We start from the raw sequence: 13601 nt of genomic DNA, 5'->3' as shown, positions 1-13601 counted from the left end.
TCTGGACTTTTTATGTTTAAAGGTAGTGTCAACAACTAATAATGCATTCATATTTCTTTCTTCTCAAATTTCAGTTTTAGGTAGGAGGAGAAAAATAAGATTTCACTGGGGAGAGAGTCAGCAAAGTTGACATATATCGTAATTACTTTGATAGCATGTTTTGAACATTTATGAGGTAAATTTTTTAAGAATTCAAACACACAGGGAAAGGATTGTCTCAATATATGATAAAACATTAGCACTGGCCTGTGATTTAAAACTCCCTCGTCTTTATGTTAGTCTATGCCCCCAGGTTATAAATAATGTTTTCCTCAAAACATAGCATTCTACTTAAATTCATACTCACTTAATAATTTTTTCCAGCATCATTGGACCTGGAGTGTCTTGGGAAACAAGATGGTAACATCTCAGAATATTAGAGCTGAGTGAAACATTAGAGATCATCACATCTAAGCCCTAACTTTATTGACAAGAAAATAAAGGCCGGAAGGGAGTTGGGGAGAAAGAGGGAAATGCCTTTTTTCCATGTCACTCATGTGGTTGATACGAAGAGAAAACCATAGCCCATCTTCTGTGCCAAATTGGCTAGTGTTCTGGTATACAACTTTTTGGTTACAATACGTTTAAAACAAATTCTTGTCTAACTCACCACAACTCTTGCTTTACAAAATAATGTACTTTTGTATATAAATTGGAGTGACCTATAACCCTACACTCAGTTCTCACCCTGTTATGGATTTTATATCTACCTCTTGTAAAGGTGGTGTGGGGTGGCTGAACATGGTAAATATAAAGTACATAAAGTTTTTTAGAACAAAGGTTTTGCTAGTTGAAGCAATTTTAAGTGTTTCAGTTATTAGGAACTGTAAAAATAGAGAGATGAACAGATTCTGAAATTTTACCTGTATCTATTATTTTCATAAGGCTAATGGAATATGTGTCCTTGACAGGTGTGTTTGCTTCAGTGATAATTTTGATGGGCTACTGCTTTCTTCAGAAAATAAGACAGAATAGGTCTTTTCCCAAGGTTGCCTCATATTTAAAAATACCTCCCCAACTGAAAGCGATGGGAAGACAGTGTGTTTGGCAATATGCTAATTGCTAGTTGTTTTCTTTTTAGAAAGTGAGACTCATCTGTAGGTGGGAGAAAGGGAACCTGGAGGTATGGGTGCAGCTGCAGGTGAATTAAAAGAGAACTCAGAGGTGGGTAAAACAGGTAGAGGGAACCTTTAAACTGTGGGCATGACCTACTACACGTCTGCTTTTAAAGAGTCCTATTATCAGCATTTTCACAATCACCCCACTCAGTAGAAAGTATCCTGCTGTCTCATCCCAATATTCTGCCCTTGTACCCAGCTGTTCCGAATATAAGCCCTGGTGAAATCGCAACGATAAAACATACACTCCTTGTAACTTCTTAATCTAGTAACTGAAAGAGAGCATTTATTTGTTTAACATTTACTGTTGTTTCACACAAGCTGAGCATTTGTTATCAGCAAAAAGGATTCCAGTAACATATAGGGTGTAAAGTGATTTGTAACAAATTAATGCCAAAAAGCTGAAAAAATAATTTCATTTCCAAGTACTTTGTAGCTTCAAACCTCAGCAGAATTTTAAAAACTTATCAACTAATGTAATTTTTATTTGAAGAATTTATTGTCTGCATGGATCTTTGGATTCAGGTCATTTCCCATATTAATGATGCCAGCTTTTTCGTCTTAAACATTCTCAGTTATATCTTAACAATATTGGCAGAAAGGCACAGAAACTGCATGTTATTAAAATTTTTAAAGCATTGCATTTTAAAGACTTTTAAAACTAGCAAATAGAAAAATCAAGTACCTCTTATAACACTTATTTTAATATCCTAACATATATTCATATGCTATATATTCCTCACTATATTTTATTTTAGGAAAAATGTAGGTAAGCCGCAAACCCAGAACTTGCCAGTTAGTTATATTTAGCATGTTTTCCATGTACTAACTTGGAGTAGAAAACTGATTTTCAACCAAAAACATTATTTTATGTGTATACTTTTTCTCAAACACATTAAACTTTGAAACATATTTTGTCTCTTCTGTTTAAAAGAGCACAGTTGAAGGGAGTACTCTTTGTCTTGACAGCATCTGGCAAATTATACGTGTTTAACAACTAATTGTTGATCAGATGAGGGGGAAATTTCATTTAAAAAAAAGTCTCTGGGGTTAATCACAGGTATGTCTTTGATCTTATATTGGTTTAAAGAATATGAAAACCGGGGGGGCGGAGCAAGATGGCCGAATAGGAACAGCTCCAGTCTCCAACTCCCAGCGCGAGCGACACAGAAGACCTGTGATTTCTGCATTTTCAACTGAGGCAAACAGGGTCTGGAGTGGACCTCAAGCAATCTCCAACAGACCTACAGCTGAGGGTCCTGACTGTTAGAAGAAAAACTATCAAACAGGAAGGACACCTACACCAAAACCCCATCAGTACATCACCATCATCAAAGACCAGAGGCAGATAAAACCACAAAGATGGGGAAAAAGCAGGGCAGAAAAGCTGGAAATTCAAAAAATAAGAGCACATCTCCCCCGGCAAAGGAGTGCAGCTCATCGCCAGCAACGGATCAAAGCTGGACGGAGAATGACTTTGACGAGATGAGAGAAGAAGGCTTCAGTCCATCAAACTTCTCAGAGCTAAAGGAGGAATTACGTACCCAGCGCAAAGAAACTAAAAATCTTGAAAAAAAAGTGGAAGAATTGATGGCTAGAGTAATTAATGCAGAGAAGGTCATAAACGAAATGAAAGAGATGAAAACCATGACACCAGAAATACGTGACAAATGCACAAGCTTCAGTAACCGACTCGATCAACTGGAAGAAAGAGTATCAGGGATTGAGGATCAAATGAATGAAATGAAGCGAGAAGAGAAACCAAAAGAAAAAAGAAGAAAAAGAAATGAACAAAGCCTGCAGGAAGTATGGGATTATGTAAAAAGACCAAATCTACGTCTGATTGGGGTACCTGAAAGTGAGGGGGAAGATGGAACCAAGTTAGAAAACACTCTTCAGGATATCATCCAGGAGAACTTCCCCAACCTAGTAGGGCAGGCCAACATTCAAATCCAGGAAATACAGAGAACGCCACAAAGATACTCCTCGAGAAGAGCAACTCCAAGACACATAATTGCCAGATTCACCAAAGTTGAAATGAAGGAAAACATCTTAAGGGCAGCCAGAGAGAAAGGTCGGGTTACCCACAAAGGGAAGCCCATCAGACTAACAGCAGATCTCTCGGCAGAAACTCTACAAGCCAGAAGAGAGTGGGGGCCAATATTCAACATTCTTAAAGAAAAGAATTTTAAACCCAGAATTTCATATCCAGCCAAACTAAGTTTCATAAGTGAAGGAGAAATAAATTCCTTTACAGATAAGCAAATGCTTAGAGATTTTGTCACCACTAGGCCTGCCTTACAAGAGACCCTGAAGGAAGCACTAAACATGGAAAGGAACAACCGGTACCAGCCATTGCAAAAACATGCCAAAATGTAAAGACCATCGAGGCTATGAAGAAACTGCATCAACTAACGAGCAAAATAACCAGTTAATATCATAATGGCAGGATCAAGTTCACACATAACAATATTAACCTTAAATGTAAATGGACTAAATGCTCCAATTAAAAGACACAGACTGGAAAACTGGATAAAGAGTCAAGACCCATCAGTCTGCTGTATTCAGGAGACCCATCTCACACGCAGAGACATACATAGGCTCAAAATAAAGGGATGGAGGAAGATTTACCAAGCAATTGGAGAACAAAAAAAAGCAGGGGTTGCAATACTAGTCTCTGATAAAACAGACTTTAAACCATCAAAGATCAAAAGAGACAAAGAAGGCCATTACATAATGGTAAAGGGATCAATTCAACAGGAAGAGCTAACTATCCTAAATATATATGCACCCAATACAGGAGCACCCAGATTCATAAAGCAAGTCCTTAGAGACTTACAAAGAGACTTAGACTCCCATACAAAAATAATGGGAGACTTCAACACTCCACTGTCAACATTAGACAGATCAACGAGACAGAAATTAACAAGGATATCCAGGAATTGAACTCATCTCTGCAACAAGCAGACCTAATAGACATCTATAGAACTCTCCACCCAAAATCAACAGAATATACATTCTTCTCAGCACCACATCGTACTTACTCCAAAATTGACCATGTAATTGGAAGTAAAGCACTCCTCAGCAAATGTACAAGAACAGAAATTATAACAAACTGTCTCTCAGACCACAGTGCAATCAAACTAGAACTCAGGACTAAGAACCTCAATCAAAACCGCTCAACTACATGGAAACTGAACAACCTGCTCCTGAATGACTACTGGGTACATAACGAAATGAAGGCAGAAATAAAGATGTTCTTTGAAACCAATGAGAACAAAGATACAACATACCAGAATCTCTGGGACACATTTAAAGCAGTGTGTAGAGGGAAATTTATAGCACTAAATGCCCACAAGAGAAAGCAGGAAAGATCTAAAATTGACACTCTAACATCGCAATTAAAAGAACTAGAGAAGCGAGAGCAAACACATTCGAAAGCTAGCAGACGGCAAGAAATATAACTAAGATCAGAGCAGAACTGAAGGAGATAGAGACACAAAAAACCCTCCAAAAAATCAATGAATCCAGGAGTTGGTTTTTTGAAAAGATCAACAAAATTGATAGACCATTAGCAAGACTAATAAAGAAGAAAAGAGAGAAGAATCAAATCGACGCAATTAAAAATGATAAAGGGGATATCACCACCGACCCCACAGAAATACAAACTACCATCAGAGAATACTATAAACACCTCTATGCAAATAAACTGGAAAATCTAGAAGAAATGGATAATTTCCTGGACACTTACACTCTTCCAAGACTAAACCAGGAAGAAGTTGAATCCCTGAATAGACCAATAGCAGGCTCTGAAATTGAGGCAATAATTAATATCCTACCAACCAAAAAAAGTCCAGGACCAGATGGAGTCACAGCTAAATTCTACCAGAGGTACAAGGAGGAGTTGGTACCATTCCTTCTGAAACTATTCCAATCAATAGAAAAAGAGGGAATCCTCCCTAACTCATTTTATGAGGCCAACATCATCCTGATACCAAAGCCTGGCAGAGACACAACCAAAAAAGAGAATTTTAGACCAATATCCCTGATGAACATCGATGCAAAAATCCTCAATAAAATACTGGCAAACCGGATTCAGCAACACATCAAAAAGCTTATCCACCATGATCAAGTGGGCTTCATCCCTGGGATGCAAGGCTGGTTCAACATTCGCAAATCAATAAACATCATCCAGCATATAAACAGAACCAAAGACAAGAACCACATGATTATCTCAATAGATGCAGAAAAGGCTTTTGACAAAATTCAACAGCCCTTCATGCTAAAAACGCTCAATAAATTCGGTATTGATGGAACGTACCTCAAAATAATAAGAGCTATTTATGACAAACCCACAGCCAATATCATACTGAATGGGCAAAAACTGGAAAAATTCCCTTTGAAAACTGGCACAAGACAGGGATGCCCTCTCTCACCACTCCTATTCAACATAGTATTGGAAGTTCTGGCTAGGGCAATTAGGCAAGAGAAAGAAATCAAGGGTATTCAGTTAGGAAAAGAAGAAATCAAATTGTCCCTGTTTGCAGATGACATGATTGTATATTTAGAAAACCCCATTGTCTCAGCCCAAAATCTCCTTAAGCTGATAAGCAACTTCAGCAAAGTCTCAGGATACAAAATTAATGTGCAAAAATCACAAGCATTCTTATACACCAGTAACAGACAAACAGAGAGCCAAATCATGAATGAACTTCCATTCACAATTGCTTCAAAGAGAATAAAATACGTAGGAATCCAACTTACAAGGGATGTAAAGGACCTCTTCAAGGAGAACTACAAACCACTGCTCAGTGAAATAAAAGAGGACACAAATAAATGGAAGAATATACCATGCTCATGGATAGGAAGAATCAATATCGTGAAAATGGCCATACTGCCCAAGGTAATTTATAGATTCAATGCCATCCCCATCAAGCTACCAATGAGTTTCTTCACAGAATTGGAAAAAACTGCTTTAAAGTTCATATGGAACCAAAAAAGAGCCCGCATCTCCAAGACAATCCTAAGTCAAAAGAACGAAGCTGGAGGCATCACGCTACCTGACTTCAAACTATACTACAAGGCTACAGTAACCAAAACAGCATGGTACTGGTACCAAAACAGAGATATAGACCAATGGAACAGAACAGAGTCCTCAGAAATAATACCACACATCTACAGCCAACTGATCTTTGACAAACCTGAGAGAAACAAGAAATGGGGAAAGGATTCCCTATTTAATATATGGTGCTGGGAAAATTGGCTAGCCATAAGTAGAAAGCTGAAACTGGATCCTTTCCTTACTCCTTATACAAAAATTAATTCAAGATGGATTAGAGACTTAAATGTTAGACCTAATACCATAAAAATCCTAGAGGAAAACCTAGGTAGTACCATTCAGGACATAGGCATGGGCAAAGACTTCATGTCTAAAACACCAAAAGCAACGGCAGCAAAAGCCAAAATTGACAAATGGGATCTAATTAAGCTAAAGAGCTTCTGCACAACAAAAGAAACTACCATCAGAGCGAACAGGCAACCTACAGAATGGGAGAAAATTTTTGCAATCTACTCATCTGACAAAGGGCTAATATCCAGAACCTACAAAGAACTCAAACAAGTTTACAAGAAAAAAACAAACAACCCCATCAAAAAGTGGGCAAAGGATATGAACAGACATTTCTCAAAAGAAGACATTCATACAGCTAACAGACACATGAAAAAATGCTCATCATCACTGGCCATCAGAGAAATGCAAATCAAAACCACAATGAGATACCATCTCACACCAGTTAGAATGGCGATCATTAAAAAGTCAGGAAACAACAGGTGCTGGAGAGGATGTGGAGAAATAGGAACACTTTTACACTGTTGGTGGGATTGTAAACTAGTTCAACCATTATGGAAAACAGTATGGCGATTCCTCAAGGATCTAGAACTAGATGTACCATATGACCCAGCCATCCCATTACTGGATATATACCCAAAGGATTATAAATCATGCTGCTATAAAGACACATGCACACGTATGTTTATTGCGGCACTATTCACAATAGCAAAGACTTGGAATCAACCCAAATGTCCATCAGTGACAGATTGGATTAAGAAAAAGTGGCACATATACACCATGGAATACTATGCAGCCATTAAAAAGGATGAGTTTGTGTCCTTTGTAGGGACATGGATGCAGCTGGAAACCATCATTCTTAGCAAACTATCACAAGAACACAAAACCAAACACCGCATGTTCTCACTCATAGGTGGGAACTGAACAATGAGATCACTTGGACTCGGGAAGGGGAACATCACACACCGGGGCCTATCATGGGGAGGGGGGAGGGGGGAGGGATTGCATTGGGAGTGATACCTGATGTAAATGACGAGTTGATGGGTGCTGACGAGTTGATGGGTGCAGCACACCAACATGGCACAAGTATACATATGTAACAAACCTGCACGTTATGCACATGTACCCTAGAACTTAAAGTATATTAATAATAAATAAATAAATAAATAGATCAGCAAAAAAAAAAAAAAAAAAAGAATATGAAAACCAAAGACAGAAATCTAGGGTAACTGTTGGGATGTTTCTGCCAATCACAGTGGTCCAGCACCATCCAGCCAAAACACATTCACTCCCACAGGCCTCAGTTCAATTACCCCAGGAAATTCTGTAGAACTGCTAAAAGGAACAAGAGATACAACTGTGTTGGAAATGTTCTGAGTTCCCTTTTAATCCTCTCCCTCTATCTCCTTATTTATCTTTATAAGAGAATAGTTATGGAAGGGAAGAGGCTGCAGTGCTATAAGGAACCAAGCAATAGATGGAAGTTCAAGGCTTGTGGGTTTAAATCACATCTCTGCTACTCTGAGATCATTGCAAAATTGCTTAGCCTTTTTACAAGCTAGTTACTTCCATCTCCCTCATCTATAAACATATGAGGTTGGACTAAATCTCCAGAGCTTTTTCCAGTTCCCAAACCCTGTAATTCACACTGCCCACAAAAAATAAATGTAACTCTGAGATGTTCATTTTCTAAAGTAAAGTTGTAAAGAGTCTGGACTTTTTTATTAACAAATGCCAGAAGCTATATGGAACTTTGTGGGTGCTCAATAAGTATTAAACAATCAATTTTATCTTTCATCTGCAAAATGGGGTGAGTAATGCTGACTTGTCTCCCAGAATTTCGTGTGAGAAATAATAAATGAGAACAAAGCACTTTTCAGATAATGAAGTAATTCAAATAAGCTGTTTTAATAGGTCTGTGGTCTAGATAGATGAGGCAAGAATAAAGTATCTTTTTTATTATTACATCTGTGAAATACAAGAGTCTTTTTACCTGTTTAAGAAAAACAGTCATTATCCTTGCATATCATCAAAAAGTCAGCATGGGTAATTTCTGTGCAAATGAAATTTTTCATATGATTTTAACATTTATCGCTTTTAACATAATGCAGCTTTTATTCTTACCTGATATCAAAATGGAATCATATCTTGATTTAAATAGTTCAATGAGGCATTCCATCAGCATTATACTACTCTACTCAATGAAAATGCTTTCTGAAATGACTGATAAGCTGCACAAATGAGAGAATTGTAAATTTGATAATCTTCCTACTCAAAAATAATACAATGCAGGAACTGATACTCAGGAAAATGACATATTGCATTCTGGCTTCCTGGAGACTTCTACAGTATGGATATTTTGAACATTTATGTTCAGTAAATAATATGTTCTTTATTTTTTACAGTGTTTCAACAAAAGACAGCCAGAAGACAATCTGATGATGACAAGTTCCGTGGTCTTCCTAAGAAACAAGGTACTAACACTAACTCTAACTTCAGTCTATTTAGTAATCTCTAAGTAAAATATCAAGAAATCATATGAATACTGAATAAAGCCTCCTAGGACAGAAGTATGTAATTGTGTGCTTTATAAATTTTACTCTTAATCTCACACAATATAATTTTGCCATAATACAGTTAATACAAGAAAATTATTTTAATTAACAAAGGCATGAAATGGCCTTGTCAGAATGTTTGTGGTAGTGTTGTCAATGTTATCATGAGGGTTCCAGGAAGATCAAGTAAGAAAACTTCTCTAAGATGCATCAGAGGCCATGTTTTCATAGACCTGTAAGGGAACCCTCTGGAACCTAACTTGGTAGGAGTGGCAAATGATTTGATTCCTCCAAAGAAAGGGGTTAGCGTGACTTTTCTATGGTTTGCACTGAATGCCAACCAAACATTGCATCCTTTTCAACTGTTCTCTTGCCTTCAGCACTTGATCTAACATTTGTTGAACAATTATTTGTTATGCAGAGAAAAGCTGAAAACTATAGCCACAGAAACATCTTCCACAGACAGAATATTTTCTGCCTCCAGTTTTCCCTGAAATGTTTGTCTTCTACTGAAAAGAGAGACTCTAGCAGAATTTTTATTATGATTTTTTTAATCTGACAATAAGGCTTTATTCAACGTTCAAAAATGAAAAACATTAAAGGTGGCAGAGGTAGGGGGTAACATTAGCTGCCTATGATAACGAATGCGTATATACAGGCCCATCTTTGAAATAACTTCAGTCCAAATTAATATTTCCTTGAAATTGGTGCCACTAAATTGTTGAGAGGGACACTGGAATAAAACCAGGAAATTATTTCACAGCAACTACTAAGTCAGGCTCCTTTTTTGCAATTGTAAAGATGGCTGGGAATGGATTGCACCAAATTCTAACACCCACTGAACTATTAAATACAGACCCTCAATGGACCTGCTCCTAGGGCATTATGAATCATCCTTCAAACAAAGGTTCATTCTTAAATGGGTAATCCTCACCCATCACTTCAAGTGGCATTATTTTACAACAGCAAGGTGGTACTTAGATCATTCTTCCAATTAATACATGGTGTTTGATTGCAACACATGATGAAGCTGAACTTTTATTCTCTCATGAAACACTTGAATACACTGCTTGTAAATTTACATGCGAAAAACTCTTTATTTGACAGTTTTCCATTTTTAGTGATTTCATATTTAAGGAGGAAGATAGATCCTTTTTAAGTCTACTATTATCATCCCACTGTGCCTTCAGCTCTCTCAAGAAATAAATGCAAAGCTCCATGTGAGATCATTGTACAATTAGGATCAGAAGAGCTACTAAAGAATTAAACGAAGTAGATGAGATTATTTCTACCTGGCTTCCCCTACGTACCTCACAGAGCTTTGGAAAGAATGAAGAGAGGAGATGCTTTGAGCTTTTTGGGAGAAAAATCCCTGAAGTGTTTTTCTTATAAGTTATTCAATTACCATATTTTTAATTAAATTATGTTAGAAGTAAGGGGAAAATGCGAAGAGGGCCACAGGAGATGAAGGGAAGTGACGAGTATCAAGTGTAATGAAGAGATCCTTTGAATGTTTGATTATATCAATTATCCTTCTGGCCATCCCACAGAGAGCAATGCCTGGAAGGGCTGCTAGTATCTGTTAAGCTTAGTACAGCCCTATCATTATTCTACCTTGTATAGACAACTAGTACCCATCTGCACACAGAAAAAGGGGAGGAGAGTGTGGCAAAGGGAAACGAGGACCTAATTATGGAATATTGTATTGATTACTGTCTGTCTATATCTTGTTACCTAATTTGCATAATCAAGGTCAATTACCACTAGATTTTTTTAAATTCTGTGGGGACTCAGATACTAACATTTTAATCATATTTTATCTGTAATATTTTTTCTCTGTACATACTTAAGTCCAACTTATTGATGATATTTTTGATTAGTCATCTTAGAGCAGTTTCCTTACATTCCTTTATTTCTGGATATCAGTAATGTACCAGAATTGAACAGAATATTGTTTTATTTGTAAGGACTAAGGGAACATCAATCCTTACCAAATGTTTCTCTAAAAACCTCCCTGATGACTATAGTGTACAGGAAATCAGCAGTTAGCATGAAAAAAAGATAATTAGGAATACTTTGGAATATTTAGAAATAAAAGAATTAAGTACTTAAATACCTAAAAAGGCTGATTTCATCCAACCGTATTTCTCTAAACTGTTGCAGATATTATGACCATTCAGTCCATGTAACATACTAGGCAATGAAAACTGCTTATTACCTAATTAATGAATATTCTTCAAATATCCTGGGATTTCATGGTGTACTAGGAAAAGCAGTACATACTTCACTAGTGATAATCTCTTTATTTGGTAGAAAACAATAAAAAGGGCCTTTTATATAATGTTTTTCAGAGGCAAGATTTTCTAAAGGGACTAGACAAGTTCTCTAAAGAAGGTAAACAGGAATTATTATTTAATTCTTCCTCTATATGCTGGAGGGAAAAGGGATTATGAGATTCAACTATTTTCCCATTGAAAGTATAAGCATTTCAAGTGCACTAAGTTTAAGACTGGCAAGGGATTGCCAGGAAGTTACATTATTGCTAAGTCAAGGAATTTTCCTAAGGAAGAAAAAAATAATTAATTGGCACCATTTCCATGGAAACTCAACAGATTTCTTCAACTCAGTTTTCACATCTTGAAAAAATGTAAGGAAAAATGCTGAAGACTTTGGATCACAGATAAAATTTTCCATCAAAACAGTTTAAAAGTCAATTTTCCCAATTTGGATTTGAAATTAGAAAATGCTAAGGAGTGCTATCATAGATGAACAAGCGCACTTCCATCCTCCTTCCCAAAACTGAGCTTTATAGAGCCATCAAGGGTTTGTTCTTCAATGCTGGAAGACAGAGAACTGCATTTTGCCAGTGTCTTTGGAGCTGATCAGGATCTTGAAGTCTGGGTTATGTTATCGAAGCTCACAGAAGACTGATTCATACCCCCAATTCCAGTCATTAAACCTATAATAAAGGAAGATGGCTTTCCAGTGACTAGATTGCTTGCATTATTTGGTCTCTGCCAGATAATAAAGTTTCTATAAAATATACTTAGTCATTAGAAGATTTCTAAGTGAACATGATCAAGTCAAAAATGTTGAAAGAATTTAAGGGCTCCTTGTTCAAAGATGGAAATATCTGGCCTATTTTCCTTATTTTACAAAATCATATATAGTCTAGGGTCAAGTTTGTTCACATCTTGGACTGTACAGAAGGGCCTTTTCTATCTATGTCAAGATCATCCCCATCTTACTAGCATAGTCTTACCTTGGATATGACATGTGGCAACTGACGAGGTTCAAGCATTCTGAACAAGCTGCCTCCCTGTGATCATGGATTACATCCACAGATGTCCTCAGCCATATAGGCAAATGAACCTTATCAAGGGTGTGTTGTTGCTCTCACTCTTAGAGGGCAAACTGTTAGTGTAGGCAGCTAGGCAGACACGAGCACGGCAGAAGAGGGCTACCCACCCAGGAATATCATACGACCACCAGGTTATGGTTAGGTAGTTGTTAAACTGTCTCTCTAAAACCATAATTGGTCACAGCCAGTGCCAGCGAAAGGCAGTCTCTCAATAGACAGAAAACACCTGAAGCTGGAGATCAGCAGCTTCCCAATAAGATCTCAGGAGTTGGACAAGTGGGCGCAAGCATGTGCACTAAGAGGCAAAATGGTGGGGTTTAACTGGCATATGACTTTTCTCTAGGAACGCTCAACTGGTAAGGGAAAAACACCTAAATGAGCATATGCACAACTTCAGTAAACATACTGCACATGCGGCTCCTCCCAGGTGCTGGCAGGGCACTGCGTTTGCAGATAGCCTGCCCCAAGGAAAAATCAAAGGAGGAGAGACACTAACCCCAGAACCATACCAATGTTTAAAACCCCATGTCAAGGGCACTTGGATCTCTCAGGTTGCCCACTTGGCCCTCTTTCAAGTGTACCTTACTTCCTTTCATTCCTGCTCTAAAACCTTTTAATAAACTTTCAATACTACTCTATCTAAAACTTGCCTTGGTCTCTCCTGTGCCTTATGCCCCTCAGCCGAATTCTTGCCTCCAAACACGCAAGAATCAGGTTGCTGCCAATCTGTACGGATTGGCTGCTGCTAAAAAAACCCATTTCTTTGAAGGGTAAGGTTCTGTGGGTAGAAGGAGCACATCCACCCTAACCAACTGCCTATACCAGTCACTTCCAACTCAGATGAGCATAAGAATTATTTGCAGAGCTTTTAAACTTTGGTTGCCTAGCCCTACCTTAGATATGAACTAAAAGTCGAATAGATGAGATAGTAATCAGCAAAAATCTCAAAATCAACATTAAAAAATTCCCACCAAAAGAAACTATGTTTCAGAGACTACGTGTGGTCAAACTTAGCCCCTAAGTAAATTATATTTTAACAATAACCCACACAATATAATTTAAAACTTTTGCCAGCATTTAAGACCATGTTTCCTGAAATATTCAAATTTCCAACCACTCCCTATTATATAAATGTACGAATTGCAACAAATGACTATTATCATTTGTTATCATGCTTTCCG

The 13601-nt window shown here is 37.4% G+C and overlaps 1 protein-coding gene across 3 annotated transcripts in view; it reads left to right on the top strand.

Moving 5' to 3' along the window:
• Positions 1-13601, top strand: part of BANK1 (B cell scaffold protein with ankyrin repeats 1) — a 315067-nt gene that overhangs the window by 268484 nt on the left and 32982 nt on the right. For all 3 annotated transcript variants that reach the window (XM_050791915.1, XM_050791913.1, XM_050791914.1), the window contains exon 11: positions 8910-8978. In XM_050791915.1, the coding sequence (XP_050647872.1) occupies positions 8910-8978 (69 nt within the window). The remainder of the gene's footprint in view (positions 1-8909; positions 8979-13601) is intronic.

This window comes from Macaca thibetana, chromosome 5 (genome assembly GCF_024542745.1).
Source record: "Macaca thibetana thibetana isolate TM-01 chromosome 5, ASM2454274v1, whole genome shotgun sequence".
Lineage (NCBI taxonomy): Eukaryota > Metazoa > Chordata > Mammalia > Primates > Cercopithecidae > Macaca > Macaca thibetana.
Note: the sequence above shows the minus strand (reverse complement) of the source record. Positions and strands in the feature narration are given on the sequence as shown.